Raw genomic sequence first — 19,260 nt, forward strand, 5'->3', positions numbered from 1 at the left:
ATCCAAATTCTACCTTGCAAGTCTGGATAGAGCAGAGGTTGTACACTGCTGCATCTAGGAGCTGGAGGCACAGGGAATTCAGGGTGGATGATACCTTCAGGACCGGGGGTGAGGGGTGAAAATGGGAGAGTAGAGGGTGAGTGGTTTGGAAAGGGGGAACTGATTACAAGGATCTACATGTGACCTCCTCCCTGGGGGACGGACAACAGACAAGGGGGTGAAGGGAGACGCCGGATAGGGCAAGATATGACAAAATAATAATCTATAAATTATCAAGGGCTCATGAGGGAGGGAGGAGGAGGGAGGGAAGGGGGAAAAAGAGGACCTGATGCCAAGGGCTTAAGTGGAGAGCAAATGCTTTGAAAATGATGAGGGCAAAGAATGTATGGATGTGCTTTATACAATTGATGTATGTATATGTATGGATTGTGCTGAGTTGTATGAGCCCCTAATAAAATGTTTTTAATTGAGGTGACATCTAAGATACAACTATTGGTGTTTATCTCCCCAACTGAAAACTGGAAGCCCCAGGAGGCAATGCGAGAGGTGTGGGGATCTTGACCACGTACCTCAAAACAAAATGTCTATATAAACTGCTGAGTGGAGAATAAACTTTTAACCCAAACTACACCACAAGCACAACAAAAAGGGTAACGTCTGAGAACTGGATTATTTTAACTGCCCTGATGCAATATTCATGTTTAAAAAACTAGCCATGGGAATGAATTTGCTGTTCTCCCCACTCCAGGTTAAAAAGAATGGAAGGCAAATAAATAAATAAACAAAACAATGGAAGGCAAAACACGAAATCTTTTAGGCACTTTTTATTTTCCAAAAAAAATTGTCGTTAATATATAAACATCTCATTCTTTCAAAAAATTCTACAACTATACAGCTGTTTGCTCCATTATTTGCATAGGAAATGACCACGATACAAAAATAAGAGGGAAAAAGAAGCAAAACAGCAACTGATTTATGCTTTTTATGTATGTATGTTTCCATGTATAAACATGTGAAGCCTTACAAAATTATTTACACCATTTTCAACTATTTACACAGGTTTTAAGAGCAACTCTCTAACAAACAAAACTATAATTTATCAAGTTATGAAAATTGTCTTCTAAAAAAACTTACTATATTACCACAAAATAAATAAAGATAAACAATATTTTAAAGACAAAATTAAAATTTCATTTTCAATTAAGACCCCTTTTGGCATTTTGTTTCGGAATCCTGCCTTTGGTTAACAGCGCCAGCATCTCACATTTCTTGTTTATATTGCATATATGTTGCACTTGCTTCTTTAAAGAGTTTTCAACATGTCATTCATATTTAAAGGCAGACACTGAGTCAGTATTAATAGATTAGCACTGTAATTTAGGTAAAATTACTGTGTCTCACTGTATATCACATGCAAAATCCACATAAACTGGCCTTGCACCAACAGTATCACACGAGCACACACTTCGGTACATGAAAACAGCATCGTGAGTCCAACAATGCCATGTGAAAACTAAGTTGTAAATCCTTTTTTTAAAAAATGATACTGTGTGTAGCTTATTGTAAGAGGTTTAAACTTTTGTGTATTGTAACCTTAAGCTCGAGTTCACGATTCATAAAATGTCTTTATTTAAATAAAAACGATCTTCTTTTGATCAGTGCATGAAATTTGCTTTCGTTCATTTTGAATGATTCTGTCCCCCACCTTAAAGAGATGAATTTGGTTAACATTCTGAGTGGCATCTTACCACAAATTCTATGTGTAAATATATTCATGCTCATTTTCAAATGAATTACTATTATGATTTCCCCCAAAATAATCCTAGAAAACTTGTAATAAACCTATAAAGCTGATTTGCATATTTACAAAATTTCAAATAGCAAAATATGCAACTCATATTAAAAACAAACAAACATTTGTTCAATGGCTATTTGTGAATTGCCACGCACACTCGGCACCTCAAAGGAATTATTCTGAATATTGAAAAGAGTACCCCGCCAAGTAAAATCTTGACACAGACTTCCCTCCTCCCTCTTCCTATGCCTGCCAACTGATAGGTTGACTAAGACGCGGTCACATGAAATGACGGGGTGCTTAGGTGGAAACACTGCAAACAGCCCCCCGCCTGCCCCCCCACCCCTCTGCTGCTCGGTGAGCTGGGGCTGACTGTCATTAGCCGGACCTGCTGGAGGAAAGCCAGTCACATTACAGCAAGCATTCCAGATTCTTAAAAGGACCAAACACTTTGGTATTAATACAATGTATTCTCCCTGTTTTCTCAAATATACAAAATATACATTTCCAGTTTTTCTTTCCTTTATAGATAGTTTGCAGTTTAAATTTTGCCAGATTAACGGCATACGTCAGTATAGGTTGCATAGGCTCGGGCCCCCCCGGCAGGAGGCCTCAATTCTGGTGCCTCTTCATGTGCAGGGCCAGGTGGTCGGAGCGCGAGAAGCTGCGGCTGCACACAGCGCACTGGAAGGGCTTTGCCCCCGTGTGCTTCCGGTAGTGGCGGGTCAGCTCATCGGACCGGGCGAACCTCCAGTCACACCCATCCCAGGTGCACTTGTATGGCTTTTCACCTGTGGCAAGGAACAAAGAGGAGGTTGAGGATGCCAATTCTAAAAAAATGTTTTACAAACACTGTCGCCTCCTCCCCACAAGGAATTAGGAGAAATATAAACGTCATGGTTCAAGATAATGTATTACAGTCAGGACTGAATACTGTTAAGCACTTCCCACGCCCCTGAAGTGAAGCGGTGGCCATCTCATAGAAGATCGTGCATCTAGCTATCTGATGAAAACACCATGCCGTGAGCCTCTGCCGAACTGAACTGGCTACCCTAAAGGAGCACTACTATTGCATATTGTCAAAAATGACTCGCTAAGCTTGGGTAGTTCGTCATCACTCTCTAAATGCAGTTTCTCTATCAACCAACTAATTAAATTCTGATGAGACTAATGGTTAGAAGATGGCCAGGGGGAGGGAAATAATCAGTGCCCGCCCCAGATGGAGCGGTTTGGATCATCTATACAATGAAATTAAGGCACCACAATCACCATGTTTTATCTGAAACGAGTCCAAGTCAGCCAAGCTGAAGCTTCCAGCACAGAAACCACTTCACTCGAACGCAAAGGTCCCTAAAATGGACGCAAGGCCACCCACTCTTCTCTGACTCACACTAGCAGAGCAAGCCGCAAGCCATTCAACGGGAACACAAAAATCGGAAATATGAATGAATGGGGCTTATCGCTTTATGCTTTGAGGAGCTTTTATGTGATGGATGAAATTAACCAAGATAAATCAATTAACCAAAATTCCTTACTGATAAAAAGGTCAGCTACTAATTAACTTTACAAAGTCTTAAAACAGCAATTCCAGTATCTTCTTACTACTTCTTTGCGGTGTTGTACCAAAAAGATAAAGTCCATCCCGTAAGTTACTTGTCCATATGTGTGCTATATCCCAGATAAGGTACTTGCCATGTGGCGGCCCTTAAATCCCAGACAGGACAGTCAGGACAGGACGGCAAAAACAAAAAATGCCTGTCCTCGTGGGATATAAAACGTTAGACCTGACAAGATAATAACTATGCTATTAACTTCCTCTAGACATTCACCGCTCTCGGCCTACAGGGAACTGACACTTGAGGACCTTGACATTTACATTATTCTTTGTTTTCCCTAAGTTTCCGAGCTTTTCTTTCAAAACGACTCGATATTTATAATAGAGCCTTAACTTATACTGCTTTGGAATTAATTAATCCTATATAACCATGGCCATATGTTCTCTAAATAAATCCCAGACCTTCCACTAAGCATTAATTCCTGCACTTGTGATGTTTTATAATTTTCTAAGAACCTGTATTTTGGGGGGCTGTTTTTTGTTATGAGTGGGGAGGAAGCTTGAGACTTGTGACCTCTTACACTCTCAAAAGATTTCTAAATGACACACAATATTTAAAGCTGTTGGGGGTTTGGGTTTTTTAAATTGTTTTCTTCATCCAGGAAATAGCCTCAAAGTTGCTTTGAACAATTACTTGTCGTATAGTGTGAATCACAGAGAAAGCCACCTCACCTCTCTGCTTGTTTGAAGCTTATATTCCATGTTTACAGTTATTCAACAGTCTAAATTCTCAGAAAACATTGTCTACATCAAGCGAGATTTCTATAACATGTGCTTCATATAGTTTTGCTGTCCAGATAAGCACGTCTTAAAATTCCATAAGCATAGCGTATATAAAGGGGCTTTCAAAGGTGGAAACATGGAATAAAAAGATCATTGTAGCACTGAATTAGAAGCTGTGGAATTGGAGAATGGTTTCTGTATACTTTTGCCACAATTAGGGAAAAAAGTTACATGAATAACAATGAGTACAAGGAAGAAGTGTTCTAAAACTGCATGTGGTGTGAGAACTTTACAACTCTTCTTGGTGTGACTGAATTGTTTGCCATGTAGATGAAATGCTAATAAAACTCCTTTTTTTGCGGGGGGGGGGGGGCGGAGAAGAATTCCATAAACTTTGCCTAGTTAGACATATACTGTCTAATATATATATATATTTAATTTAATCAATCATTTTATTGAGCACTCTCTTGGCTCAATTAGATCAAGCATAATAGTACAACTTCCATAAACTTTTTGAAGCTCCATCACATACAGAAATTTTGTCAATTATGTTTAAATAAGCTTGTTTCCCCAAAAACAATTTCATTGATAATTACATAAAACATTATTAATAGAAACATTAATACTACAACATGTATTAACAGAATCCCCTAATGGCGACAAGTCAACAGGACAGTAGCTCCAACTATCACTCTTGAAAATCAAACAGAAAAACAATTTTTACACAGGAGTGTTTGTGTTTTTTCCTTACCACAAGCAACAAAACAAACATGTTAGCTAAATACTTTGCCATCATTTAATGACGAGAAAGGTTATTTCTGATGTATGAGGCAGGGCAAGAAGACAGTTCCTTAAGTGCCTCAGTTTCAAAAGAAATCACTGTAGTCTTCTGAGTTATTTAATTAAAGTACATTTCCAAGAGTTCATGTAATAAACAAGGGACACTAGACTTTTTGTTCGGTACTTTTATTGGTTATAAAGCAATCAACTACACCAACTGTTTTTTTTTAAAGTTTACTTTACTGATTGGTGGAAACACCACGGTAGCCGTCAAGGTTCCTAAAATATTTAGATTTTGTTCCCAATGTACGCATATCTAGAGGCTGTCCGGCCAAGAACACTAGCAGAATCTGAAACTGCAGCTACTGGGGCCAAGTCTTACTCTAAAGCAAGGACAACTGCTTCTCCTTTGGGGCAGTTTCTATGGGATTTGTTCAGGTGTCGTCACAGCTCAAGCCAAACATCGAACAGGAAGCTGGTACCCCATTTTGGGCCAAATAGCAGACTCGAGCCTTTCTTCCTTAGCCAGAAACACTATGCAAAGTACTTCTGGGAAACCAGAGTGACTTCCTTTAAGTTGTATTTCGGCAGGATAGAGCTTTCAAGAGTTTAATTGGATTTTTACAGAACCTCTTTCCAATACCATCAATTTAAAATATTTAGTTAAGCTCTTTCAACATCAACTGTATTTTTTAAGTTCTCATGCTGTTAATGTGAAACTTTCCCAAGGCAAAGAGAACAAAAAGGTGACCACTGGTACAGCCCGGAAGACAAGCTTTGAGAGCCATGGCAAACAAAGCCCATGCTTTCTCCGTCCGTTTTTAAATTGGGGGGCTATTTCGCTAAGAATGCCTATCATTGGTGGTGAGGTTGGGAGGAGGGGAGTCAAGGTGAACATATGATCGCTGGTCTAATTACGAGGAGAGTGAGGAGCTTTACCAGTACAAAGAAGGAACAAGCAAAAGCAGTGCGCACATCGCCCAGCAATCACCTCACTTCATCCTTACAATAACCCCCTAAGTTGGAAGCAAAAACAATGAGCTCTCCATTAAGGATTCTGACCTGCCACTTTCCTTAATGTCCTACTTAAATCTGCCATTAGCAAACACTAATATGCTCTCTGTGAATGATTTAAGGAACACATAAATAGTGTTCAAATTTATTTAAAGATTATAAAGCTACTTGTGAAGGTCAGCTACAGAATGGCTTAATGGGCTCACAGCGGACCTTGCACCCCCAGACAGTTTGAAGCATGGGCCACACCCAGACAGAAGCGGGCCTCTGGTATGGAAGACCCCATACAAGACTGGTAGGTCCCCCAAACACAGCTGCATTCACCGGCAGTCACAATAGCAGTTAAGAGCAACCCGGTCCCCCGGCTAAGTGCCGTTCTGGAGGCTAGCAGTATGTAGGTACAGCCTGCAAAAATCTCAAGACTAAAAAAATTATCCCCCACCCCCACCCCGCCAACCCCGATGAATACATTCAAGAAACGCCATTTAAATCCATTCACAATGGAATGGGAGGTTTCTCTGCTCTACTGAACATACTCAATAAGATTCATGGCAAGGCTGGTTCCTAGAATGTTCCAGGTAGACATTCTTCTTACAAAAGGGGAAAAAAACCTGCTGGTGAAAAATGCTTCTCCTAGTCATAGTAGGTCACCTTAAGGTTTACAGTAAATGTACACATCACTTTTGTGATGGCTGGAGGACAAGCCAATCAATTTCATCTGACCAAAGATAAATGCTAAAACAAACAAACAGAATTAAAGCTGATGTTTAGTAAACAAGAGAGTGCATGATCTGAAATAATGCCTTGGCCACACCAAGTAAGAAAGACTTCATATCTGGCCTGAAGAAATTTAAAATCTATATGCTAGTCTGAGAAACAATGTACACTTTGGGAAAAAATTATTTCAATAGCGAGCCCGTATCTAATCTTAGAATTTAAGAGTCCTTGAGATTCAGAAATGAGCTCTGATTTCATGAGGAAAAAATTTTCATGAAATTCAATTAGATCCCCTGCCCCCAATCTCTACATATTTATGAAACTTGGGAGTTAAAAGTAGGAAAGACTTATAACATGATATGAAAGCCATGGGAAAATATTTACACGTATAAGACAACACAGATACAGGGGGAGGTCAATTTGGGCCGATTCTTATTTTTCTGTCTCTACGTCAGTAGTTTTCCGTTTAAAAATGTTTCAATCTGACTCACCATGCCCCTTCCAGAAAACCCCTGCAGAGTCCATAAGTGATCATTCCACTCCTCTGCATGCCCATCACTTAACTTCATTGTGAACTATTGATCTGCACTTGCAGATAGCAGTGCTTTCTGAAGGCTTCCAATAGCTGTATTTTGTCTCCTCAACCAGCTCTTATGGTTCCTCAGGGGTAGAGACTGCCTTCTATTTCTACTGTGAGGCTGTATTTTTTCTGAATGCAGCTTTGGAACACCGGCATGTTATTGGGTTATTCTCATTAAAGAAAAGAAGGCAGGTTTCAGCTAGGGGAAAACATCTTGGGGTGCTGTCAGACTGTCTCCCTTTTTGTCTGTGGTCCAACCTGCAACAAGACTTTGCCTGGCTTCAAGGCTGCTGCCTAGGACCACCAACAAAAGACCTGGTCAATGTGCAGAAACTGCAAATATCCTCAAGTCCATTTGTGTCCCTCCTGAAGTTGATACAGAACAACTCGATGAAAACCAAGAAGTTCTGGAGTTCTCTGTGCTGGACAAAGGCACAAGCAGACTTCCCAAGAAAGTAATGGAGTACTAAAGGAGGGACACTGTACACACGCTGTCAGGATTGCCCTTGGCAGTCCATGTCCTATGAGCTGCTAAGCTACTGGGACTTCTATGGGTTCTTGACAAAAACAATGGAAAAAGCTACTGTCAATTAATAGGGCTAATGAAATGAAATACCAACTCTTGAGTCTCCTGACAAGAACTCATTACTCAGTTTCACTTTCTTGTAATTAAGAACCCAAGGTGGTAGTTTGTCCCCCCCCCTTAAATAGTAAAAGAAAAAAGGTAGTACTGAGCAGCAAAGTCTCAAGACAAGATTTTAATTTTGCCATTTCATAACCAAATTGGAAAATTCTTTTTATTTGTCTAGCACTGAGTAACTAGATAGCTTTCCCTTTGGTTTTCATTTATCGTGATTACCCTGACTGGAGACTCGCCCCAACCCGTCATGTCTGCATTGATAAAGCAATCAGTTTTCAGAGTTACCTACTGTGCACCTTTAAGACACAAGGCAGCAATCACAGCAATTCACCCTTAATGAGTTGTTAGCTATCCCGGAATATAAATAATAGAGGCTGACAGAACAGGAATGCTGCTACAGAGAGTCTTACTAAAGTAGGCCATTTCTGTTTCTAATCTTTCACCAGAAAAGATGTAGGTCATCAAGTAAAGCCAACTAGTATATTCTATTGAGCTAAAAGTACCTGCGCCAAAAGAAAACTTCTTGAAAAATTAAATGATTTTTAAAAAATATTACTCTCTACGTTCTATTTTCACAACCCATTATCTCTATCTTGACTTGAGCATACTATTCACCCGTGGTCCCCAGGTTATGCAAGAGACCTGTTTCAACCTGAGTCCTTTAGTCCAATTCATATGTGTGCCAGAACAGGTGCTTCAGATCCTCATGCAGCCTTACCTGATGCAAAAAAAAAAAAGGGGGGGGGGGCTCCAAGCCTTTTCAAGGATTTTAGCGCTGTACATGCAGCAAGTGAAGATGGATTTTGAAGGATAATTTGTGAGTGGGGATTGGCTGGTTTTGAAAGTGAAGCAAACATTCCTTAAAATTCTGAGACACGTGTGAGTTGGTAAATCAAATATTCTGTAAATCGGACCCCATAATCTGGCAGCTTACTGCAATCTATTTACATGCTATCTTCCCTCAGGAGTTTAGGAACAAAAGGACAAGAAGAGATTATTCCTTTCCATTTTAGGACTCTCCACAGTGATCAGTCAACAAGGTTGCTTGAATCAAATTAAAATTCTTAACCTTTGATAAGGTCTATCATCTCAAAACAATGCTTAATCATAATCAATCTTCTATGTAAATGTTCTTCAGATGAAAGAACAAGTCCTCAAAGCAAAGTTTAATCCTTCAAGTGAGTCACTAAAAAGCTGCTGTTTCTAAGCTCTCATGCCCACCAACACCTTTCCAGGGGTCTGAACCCGCATCTCTAGTTTTTTTTTTTTCACCTTATACAGATTAAGCTCCCTAGATAAGAAGTTTCCATTGGGGGAAAAAAAGGTGTTTCCAATGAAAGGAGATCCCTGCTTTACTTTTTAAAGTCTTTCAGGTCTTTTGTGAGCTTCCAAAATATATTGAGAACATTCTCAGTGTTCTTATACGTGGTGCAATGGAAATATCCCTAAAGTGAACACTGTCAGCATTTCTACTCAAATGGGTGGGTGAAGAGTTCAGCACACAGGACTAGACCAGAAATTTCTAAGGTGTTGAATACCAATAATATCATTTTATGAAAGTTTCTATATATATTTGAGAGCTCCCGGGTAGATTTTTTTTTTTTTTTAAAGTACCACTTCATGGCACCTTCACAATCAGCTGCCACGGAAGAATCTAGTGTTCCCCAGAAGAAGCACCTGGGGCAGAACACAGCATTTACTTCCCTTTACACCTGTGCTGAAGCGTTGGTGGTTATCAGTTGAGCTGCGGTTTGAAAGCGCCAAGACCACCAACTACACGAGAAAGACCCCTGTAAGGAAGGGGTCTCCGAAACACAGCGGCAGTTCCATCCTTACAGGGTTGGCTATGAGCCGTCAAGACTGCATAGCAGTTTGGTTCTTTGGTTCTGGGTTAGGGCGTAAGCTCTCCACGGCGTATTGCGGAGCCCTTTCTTAAACAGGGAATCCTGACTGTAACTCAATGTCCTTTGTTATCCATTTTATTTCTTGAATAGTGTTTCCATTTTTTCCCTGAAGGATTTTGGTGGGGTGGGGGCAGTTTGGGGGTGAACTAGTGGTCAGTCTTTTAGTGTCCAGGTCTGAGAGATGCTTGATCCAAGTATAAATGCGGCCCAGGTTCAAATTTATATTCCATGGACAAATGCCATGTTCAGGCCCATTACAGACCGTTGATAGGCAAATACTTGAAAAATGTTACCATGCCCTCAACTTCCCAACAGCTTTCGTCTCGCTCTAAGATTTAATAAAATAAAACCACGCATCTGTTGCTGCACCGCTTTTTTCAGAATCTTCCCTTCGTGAAGTGCCAACAAATTCAGTTTCCAAAGAACTTCCCACTTCCAATGTAAAAGCGATAATTTTAGGCGTAACAAGAAACCAGTGGTAGTAGTAAAAAGAAATTCCAATTCTAGCAAAATTCTTTGTACGAGACAGAATGAGAAAGGTCCATGAAAAAAATCCCTTTACCATTTTCAATTTTTCAAGCTTTTTGAAGCCCCTCAGTCTTAATATTTTCCCCTATTATTGTCTGGCTTTTAACTTCTGACTCCAAGTGCAGGTTCACCAAAACTAAAAACCAAACTCCCAGCCAACAAGTCGGTTCCGACTCCTGTCTAGGACGAGAAGCCCTGCCCAGTGGGCTGTGGGAGTAGAAAGGCTCCACCGTTCATTCGTGGCGGCCCCATCGGTAACCACTGCCCCACCAGAGCTCCTCCAAGTGCAGTCGCGTTAACTTCCAGAAACGGACCGTGAGATTCCTTTGTACCGATGTTTTAGGAGCAACTGAATGATAGCAATGGGCATAATAACCCCTTGTGGACACACGTTGTGTACACCTTGTTTTATTATTAATACGTTGTTCATATTCAAATACTGCTAAAATAACAAATACGATTTGGAAATAGATCACTTATTGACCCTCTTTGTCTAGAAGCCACAGCTCACACCAAAAGCATGGTGCACACGTGCACACACACGAACAGCCATAAGGAGTGGCCAAGCAACCGTACATGTGTGCTCTTATACACACATGCCTTTAAGTGAAAGAGAAAAAGAGAGGCAAATTACGTTTCAGGTAAAAAGTCTAATCATTAAAAGAAGGCAGAACTTTTCATTACTTTTATGTTTTCTACAAATACAAATCAAACGTTGACTATGGAGTCCTGTGAGAATTCTGGTTCAAGAAACTGGTATCTTCTCTTCCGTCTCATTAAAAAGAAAAAGGTTCTACGCCTTGGAAAGATGAGGCACCTTACGTGGTGGCTAAAATCTAAAAATCCAGAAGAGGCAACAGATGTCGTTTTGCTTTTTGGTTTGTTTTAATTGCATTTTTAAAGCATTAGGGTAACTTGACATTTAAAGCAATTATATATATTCCCACAAAATGGTAGGTTGTTTCACACTCTGCCTGTACAGCGGCAATCATGTGAAAGCTAATGTGTTTCATGTCATCAAAACACAACAACATCCCCTCATAGTTCTTCAAAGTCCCCAGAGAAAAGTGACTGTCCAGGTGAGGAGGAATTTGGGGGAGGGTGCAGTCACAAAATGACAGAAGATATTTTAAAAACGGCTTTAGCTGCCAAGCCTTAGCTCGCTTCAGGATAGAATGGTTTTAAAACAACGGGTAGGGTGGGGAGGATGCAAGGAGAGAGGCACGGGACATTTTAAAAGCATTGTCTGGGAGCTAGAAATGAGGAGAAAACAACCTCAATGTACTATGATTACCCAGAACAAGTTTAGCCAGATGAACAAGTCGGCTACAAACCCTCCCCAAGGCATTTGAAAGACTATCAAACAAAACTTTATTAACTGGATCGCAAGGCCTCATTCATGAGACGTTGAAGGCCACACTGTTTATGATCAGGTGAAAAAGCCCATGTAGGGGATTCACACAAGGCCTGGATCCTCTTTTTAGTTTTTTTGTTTTGTTTTTTTTAATTAGTGCAAGCATGTCAAGCCAGGCCCATATTAAATTTCTCTCCCTGCAGGTCAAGTTCCTGAATCCCAGGTAAAACATTTAGAGCACTAAACCCTGACAGTTGAAAGGCCTTTCGATATGTTCTGATTACATCCCTGCAATAAGCAGGTGATTACATCATGATATGCAATTGTATTCCTTTTATTAGGAGACTTTAACCCCAAGATAGTAAGTTCCCTCCTTACTGTCTCCCATTCAAGGACTTCCAAATAAGGGAAAAAACACTGCCAACAACAAACAGTTCAGATGTCTCTAAACACTTCCCCCCACCCTACCCCACCCTAATCAAAGCATTCAGATGGTAAGACAACAATCGCATATTCTGTAATAGGACATCTAGCTCTTCTACTTATGGAACCTTTTTTGGTGTTCATTTGTATTTAAGAGTTTGGGGTGGGTTTTTGATTCGATGCTTCATTCAATCATGGGAGGTTTTTGTTTGAGAAAAGTAAACATTTCCACCTTAGGCTGCTCTCATTTTCTTCCTCCTTTCACAGAATCCATTTGTCTAGATCTAAAAAGCTCAGGCCTAAAGAAACTACTTATTTCCTCGAGACAAATTTCTCAAAAGTAAAACGGAAAGAAAAAAATAAAATCCCTTGGGTTTACACCTCATTTGTAGCTCGCACTAATAGTGGTCGATCACAAGCAGTGTTTATCTAGCGCGAGGGCCTCACACAATGTTTCCTAAGGTGCAAACAAAATGTCTGCGACCATATTCCTCCCAGTCCTGTATCAGCAGCGCTGACCTTTGTTCAAATGCTTTTACTTTTTAATGCAGCAGTTAGAGATAACTGCTTCATTTATCAAAACTCAATTTCCATAGTAACATCTAGCCTGGGGAGATTCAAGTCCTCACACTAATCCAACAACCCATTCAAAGGCACTGTTGAATACTTGGTTCCCATAGCAATGATGGAATAATACATTTTGCTAGGTCATTGCTTTTATTAGCAAACTTATTCCTTGAACTCTGTGCTTATGGGGGGGGTGGCGGGGAGGGGAGAGAATCACTTTATGTACGCAGATGCCATTAGCACTGTTCCTTTCAAGGAAGTCACAAACAGCAACCATACCCGGATTGGAAATAGGTATTTGGTGGCTTTTTAAAGTATGCCACCTACTTTCATCTTTAAGTGGGTTTAAAAAAAAATAGAAAAACTTTTGAATGTGATTGCTATAGACCTGACAGAACAAATAGTTATCAAATTAATGGGGCTAAACTTACACGCACACTTTAAAGCAAGGATGGAACAAACCAGAATCAAGTCTGAGACACATCAAATGTGGGTTGAGGCGAAGCGTAGAAGAATTTATAAGTCACAGCCCACTCTTGGACTGCCTGGTCCTGCAACTGCAGCCCTACCTTTCCGCAAGCACACACAACCTGCTAGTCCGAGAAAGGTGGGGCTAAAGGTGAGGTTAAAGGTAACAAAGTAAGCACTTAAGTTTTATATGCGGCAGGGAAAAAATCTAATACTTAAAGACGGCCTTCTAGACGTACAGTTGTCTCCCTTCCAGACAAGAATGGTGCCCTTCGCATGTGCTTAAATCCATTAGTGGATGCTTTTGTTTAGATTTGCAAGTAATTAATTCTATGTGAGGTGACAGGGCAAGGTCGTAGTGAAGAGAGCATCATCCTTCCTGGAACCAGACTTTTCCACTGAGCTGGATTCTGAGCCAAGCCAGTGCTGAAAAGGTAGGCCATTAAAAAATAAAAGTTGACAGAAGAAAGAGGAGATCAAACACGTGTTGGCTTTTAAAAGGATGAATACCACTTACACTATTTACACAACTCACAGAATTAACAAGAAAATTACATACCAGTGTGAGTCCTCAGGTGAGCTTTTAAATGAGAAGACTTTGTATAAACTTTTGTGCAGCCTAAAATAAAGGAGGAAGAACAGCTTGTCATTTTGGAGGCCCTTTTGAAATCTTCACATTGGATGATTCAGTGTTTAAAACCTGGCTTTAAAAGAAACCTCTCATGCTAGCTGAGGTATTTGAAGCTTCAGGTTTAAAAGAACTTTTAAAGGGCCCTCCCCCACTGCCTTATTAAAAAAGGCATAAAGCAATCCATCTTCCGCCATCACCTTTTCAGCAACCACCGCAGAAAAGGCAAAGCTATGAACAGAAAATGTCTGTTTGCACTCCAGCAGGTGCTACAAACGAGTAACACATACAGTAGTTACCCGAGGGCTACCACAGTAGATATGGCATGTTACATGTCACATGGAGGCTAGGTAAATGGAAGTGGCTCCAGGGCTGAGCATCTTAAAGCATTACCAGAGATGACTATAATTCAGCACCTTTCCATTTCGTGTTTTCAGTTCCACATGGTATGCCTTATTATGCACCACAGTTAACATTACCTCCTACAGCCGAGTCAATTCTGACTCAGGTATGACCTTATAGGAAAGGGTAGAACTGCCCCAATCAGGTTTCCAAGGCCGTAGTTCTTAACAGAAGAGTTATCTGGTAGACCCGCTGGTGGGTTCAACCCAGATCTTATAGTTTGCAGGGGAGCACTTAACTGCTGGGCTGCCTATTTTAGTACCATCCTGAAATCTAACCTGTGGACCAGCAGTTCTCAACCTGTGCGTCGCGACCCCTTTGGGGGTCGAACGACCCTTTCACAGGACTCGCCTGATTCATAACAGTCGCAGAATTAGTTATGGAGTAGCAACGAAAATAATTTTAGGGTTGGGGGGGGGTCACCACAATATGAGGAACTGTATTAAAGGGTCGCGGCATTAGGTTGAGAACCACTGCTGGAGACAGTCTTGTACCCAACATCAGGCTAGAAGAATTAGTCTGGTCAATCCTTCTCCCAAAGCAAATTAGCCACTTTTTGTTTAAACATGCAAAATAAGCAACAGATAATTAAATGGTTACGTATTCATATAAGGGTAAGACAGGAATGTGAAAAGTACATAGCCGGTTTCTCTTCAACTGTCAAGTACTATACTTTCCTATGGAAATTTAAAATCTTTTCAAGTCTGTGGCTAAGAGATGGGTGCTTGTGCACAGAACCCAAATATACCTGTGGCTTCTTTAACCAGGTAAAATTACCTACCAGGGTAATCACAGTAGTGGATGCGCCTTTTCTCCAAATCGGGATTACTCCTTCTATTGTATCTGACGGGCTGGATGCTTTGTGAATTCACGGGCAGGCTGGCAGGTAAATTCGGATTGTGGATGGCCAGTTTAGAAGCAATGGTGGCCGCATAGGACGGCGGTGGGGTTAAGTTCTGGAGCATTTCTGCTTGCCTATCTGGGCTCCCAGGCTCTGAGCTTGGTGGTGACGGGGGAAAGTAAGTGGCCTGCTGCTGTGGCAGAAACTGACTTGGCATTGCGTATGTGCAAGGGGGCATGCCCTGAAACTGTTTCATTGCAGTCTGTGGGACAGCAGAGGTAAGCGTGTTAAGGCCGGCCATGGCGGCAGACACGGAAACATTAAGCGAGTCCATTACTGCTGTCTGGTTTGTAGAACTGGGCATATCTAGATCCGGTGTGTTCAGGAGCTGGTACAAGTGGCCCTGCTGGGGAGGGACAGAGAGATGAAGATCTGGAGTAGGAAGTTCTTGCTTGATGAAAATACTGTTCACCTCTGGAGCTGCGGTCTGGTGGGAGCTGAATATACTGGTGAACTCGGGGAGGGCCTGGGTCTGGGCCGGAGGAGGGGCAGTCGGTTCACTCTGGTGGCTGAAAATGGTAACAGGTTCGGTCTTGATGTGTGTTACGCACGGTCTCTGGGATTTGTAGAGGCCAGTTCTCAGGTGAGTGATGTCAGGGAGAAAGACGTTCATGTTGATACTGTACGGTAGCCCTTCACTGTCAGTGAAGAACTGGTCTACAACTGAGGCACTGTCGCGTCTATATTTTTTATGCTCTGGAATTAAGGGAACGGGAGGAAGCTGAGGTGTCAGATACTTCTCCATCTCACATCTTGTCTAAAAAAAGAGAGAGATACAAATACATACATGATCCACCTGATCCATCATTAGCTCAGAGAAGCCCAACTGCTCACTGAAGAGCTCCCCCCACCCTCAGCCCCACAATCTGTTTTAAATATATACGGCAAACTCCTAAGTTGTTTTTTTTTTTTTTACAAACACACCGGGTTTATTTTGTCAATTTGTGGAATAATTGGTTCCCCAAAACCTTGTGAAACTGCATATAACTTGCATTTGACAAAATCGCTTCCCCAGCAACCCCAAAGTGAAAGAGGCAAATCAAGAAAGAGAAGCAGACTGGCATTCCTTCTCCTTTCTGATGCAATAAAGTATCACCCACCTACAAGTAAGATTCCCTACCTCGTCGCTTTACAAAGTATTTTAATACTGTCTACCTACCTAAAACACACACACACACACACACACACACAAACACCCCCAAACCTCCGAGAGAAAAAAACATTCAATATTCATGGCAAAGATTTTCACTTGGAGAAATACCTAATCTAAAACATATTCCTTGGCTATTTCGGCGCCTTTGCTTGTTTAAAGTTCAATGGAAACTTAAATACAGTGTTCTGACCAAAACCCAGTATCCACTGAAAAAAAAAGGAGGGCTTCTCATTCAACATTTGATCTGAATGTTGATTTTAATCAGCAGATTCTGTAATTGGTTAATACGATAATGAAACGTTCCTATTCATATCCCTATCTGAAACAGATCTTTAATTACCTAGTTGGGAAAATCACTCCCTTGGTAGAGTGGTGCTAAGAGCCCGTGGGTGGGGAGAGGCTGCTATATTGCTAGCACAGTCATCAGCAAAACATTTATCATGTCCTCCTCAGTGCCCCAATGCTACATTCCCCCTTACTCTGTAAAAAGAGCTCCGTCATCGTCATCCCTAATCCTCCTCTCCGGGTCCCCTGAGCAGTAAAGTGACAAACTGAAATTAACCCAAGAGCTTTCAAATGGTGGTTTCTTAGGACAGCATTCAGCGTGGACGCCCCCGTGGATTCTGAGCGATCGCCTCGCCCAGTGCAACATAAACTCACTTCTGTTTAGTTCACATGGAAAAGGCTAGTCCCAAAAGGACAGAGAGGAAAGAAGCCCCAACATTCAGCTTCAAGGGTAAACACACACCAGTCACTGTTTTCGCCACTACATTTCAAAAGCGTTTCCTTCCTACCCTCCTTCGGGGTGGATGAGGATGAGGTTTCCCCAATCGACTCGATTTAAAAATAAAAGGGACGCTTCAGCCCTGTGAATCACAGCAATGACAAACGCCCTTGCCCTCTCGCAGCACAGCGCCCGGGGTGGGTGGGCGCCGAGCTGGGCGACTAGCCCGCCCCGCCACGGAGCTCCCGGAGTGAGCTGCCTGGAGAGAAACCGACCGAAACGCCTTTCGTGCCCTGCGCTCGCGTGGCGGTTAGTGGTTTCTGATTTTAGCTCTTCCAGCTGTTTGCATGTGGGTATGTTTCCAATTTTTCCCCCCTTTTCCTTTCTCCCCCTTCCTCGGGACTGGCTGAAAGTCCCGGGAAGTTTTTCTAGGCTATCTGACTCCCTGCGTGGGCGAAAGAAACAGGCGGCTGCTCTAATTCGGCTGCTGGGCAAGTGCAAAGCCAACTGCCAGCTTTCAACGCGGCGCGGGGAGGAAATTTACGCGCATGCCACCTCTCCACCCCCATTTTTCTCTTGCTGCCCTTCTTAAGGAAAAATAAGAACTTCGCCACCACCACCTCAGCTCGGCTGCCTTCGCCTTTCCCAAACACGCGGCCTCGCCATCGCCTCCGAACCTGCTCGAAGCTTCCCACTGGCACCCCTAAGGGAACCCAGCCAACACCCCACCTTGAGTGGCTACTGAACCCGAGACGCCGTCGGGGGTGCGGGGAGGGGGGCTCCCCAACGTCATGGCACCGGGAAGGGGAGGGGGTCGTGCTGGCGAGATTAAAGGCAACTCGGCCGTGGGATCCGAGCTCGTGTCGGGGACACGAAGGCGAGCGCGGCTGAGGACCCCGTTCGTCCGGCCCCTGCCCCACCGCCAAACGCGCGTGCGCGCGCCCGGGCGCAGCCAGGCTCGGCTCGGCCCGCCCGCCAGCGCGGGCTCCCGGAGCGCCCCGACGCGCGCCCCAGCCTGGAGCGGCCCCTGCCGCCCGCCCGCCCGCCCGCCCGTCCGTCGCCGCGGCGGACCCGCCCGAGCCCAGGGCGGGGAGCGGCTCTTCCTACCTGGACCAGCTCCTCCGGGGGCAGCCGCGGGCCAGGCGCGGGCGGCGCGGGCTGCGGGGGCGCGGGCGGCGCCTGCGGGTGGTGGTGCGCGTGCTTCAGCTCCTCGCTGGGGAAGAGCGCCGCGTCGCGGGCCGGGTGCGCGGCGTCCAGCACGGGTTTGAGCTGCGCGAACACCGGCTGCTCCTGCGGGGCCGGCGGCTGGGGCACGGGTCCCAGGCGGGCGCTCATGGTCAGCACCCGCGTAGCCATGGGCACTCGGGGGCCGGAGGCGGCTGTGGGCGCGGGGCGAGCGCGGGTTCCCACCTCGCCCACTCTGGCGCGGGCCGGCGAGCTCGGCGCGGGGCAGCGGGCGGAGGAGGGGGCTCCGGGCGGACCCCTCGGCCAGCAGCAGGCGCCGCTTTCGAAGGCGCGCACGAAAAAGCAAAACTCTTCCGCGCGGTCACGCGTACAACGCCGACGTCCTCCGGGCGGCCACTTTCTCCTGCCCCGCCCCGCCGCGCTCTCTCCTCAGAGCCCGCTCCGGCCGCCGCGGATCGCTACGAACGAGCTCCGAGCGCGCGTACCTGCCCCGCGACTACTGACACTTGACGCTCGCCCGTATTTCACCCAACTCCGAGGGGGCGGGGCCCGCTGCACTGACTGGCACAGCGTCCGCCAATCCAGAGGCCGGAAGGCCGGCTCTGCCGGATCTCCCAGCCTACGAGGAGGGGGAATCCTGGACGGGGCTCCGCCCCCCACCAGACCGACCGCACCCCTCTCGGGCCACGAGCTGCGCGCCTAGAGGGGGCCGCGCAGTTTGTACACAACTTCTCTGACAGATTGGGCCGGAGGAAGGAAGGAAGGGGACGGGGTGGAATCTAGAACGAAGGGAACGGTCCGAGGGAGCTTTCTCCGGATCGTTCCCTACCAGGATGAGGGAGAAGCATTTTACACTTCTTAGGTGTTGTGCAGACAGACCTGACACTCAGAGGCTGAAGCCCAGACGTGGGCTCGGCGGGGGCGCCAGGGTTTCCAGAGCTCGCCTTGGGCGGAAAACGCGGGCAGAGTGGCAAACATTTAAAGCACATCTTGTCGCTCTTTCTCTGGCAGTGAATATAGCCAGTTAGCGAAACAAATTCAGAATGGCCTAAATAAAAAGTATAATAGCAATTTTAAAAATTCCTTGCATAAAAGCCTGTAATTTTCCTTCTGAATTTAAATTGGTTCGAAGTTTTCACATCTATTTCTGGTATCCCAA

At 44.1% G+C, this 19,260-nt stretch overlaps 1 protein-coding gene across 1 annotated transcript; it reads right to left on the minus strand.

Moving 5' to 3' along the window:
- Positions 1 to 822: 822 nt before the first annotated feature.
- KLF5 (KLF transcription factor 5) lies at positions 823 to 18,596 on the minus strand. Its single transcript, XM_075562979.1, has 4 exons — positions 18,024 to 18,596; positions 14,920 to 15,796; positions 13,668 to 13,727; positions 823 to 2,586 (listed from the first exon to the last, which is right to left on the minus strand). The coding sequence occupies exons 1-4, from the start codon at positions 18,270 to 18,272 to the stop codon at positions 2,408 to 2,410; spliced, it is 1,365 nt and encodes a 454-aa protein (XP_075419094.1). The 5' UTR covers positions 18,273 to 18,596; the 3' UTR covers positions 823 to 2,407.
- Between the last annotated feature and the right edge of the window lie 664 nt (positions 18,597 to 19,260).

Source organism: Tenrec ecaudatus, chromosome 11 (assembly GCF_050624435.1).
Source record: "Tenrec ecaudatus isolate mTenEca1 chromosome 11, mTenEca1.hap1, whole genome shotgun sequence".
In the NCBI taxonomy this organism is placed as follows: domain Eukaryota; kingdom Metazoa; phylum Chordata; class Mammalia; order Afrosoricida; family Tenrecidae; genus Tenrec; species Tenrec ecaudatus.

Bases quoted from the DNA above. Each gene is read 5' to 3' on its own strand.
- KLF5 (XM_075562979.1), bottom strand. From the start codon at position 18,272: ATGGCTACGCGGGTGCTGACCATGAGCGCCCGCCTGGGACCCGTGCCC. The intron at 15,797-18,023 runs GTAGGAAGAGCC...CTCTTTTTTTAG, and splicing joins CCCCGGAGGAGCTGGTCCAG to ACAAGATGTGAGATGGAGAA. The intron at 13,728-14,919 runs GTAGGTAATTTT...CCTTTATTTTAG, and splicing joins CCACTACTGTGATTACCCTG to GCTGCACAAAAGTTTATACA.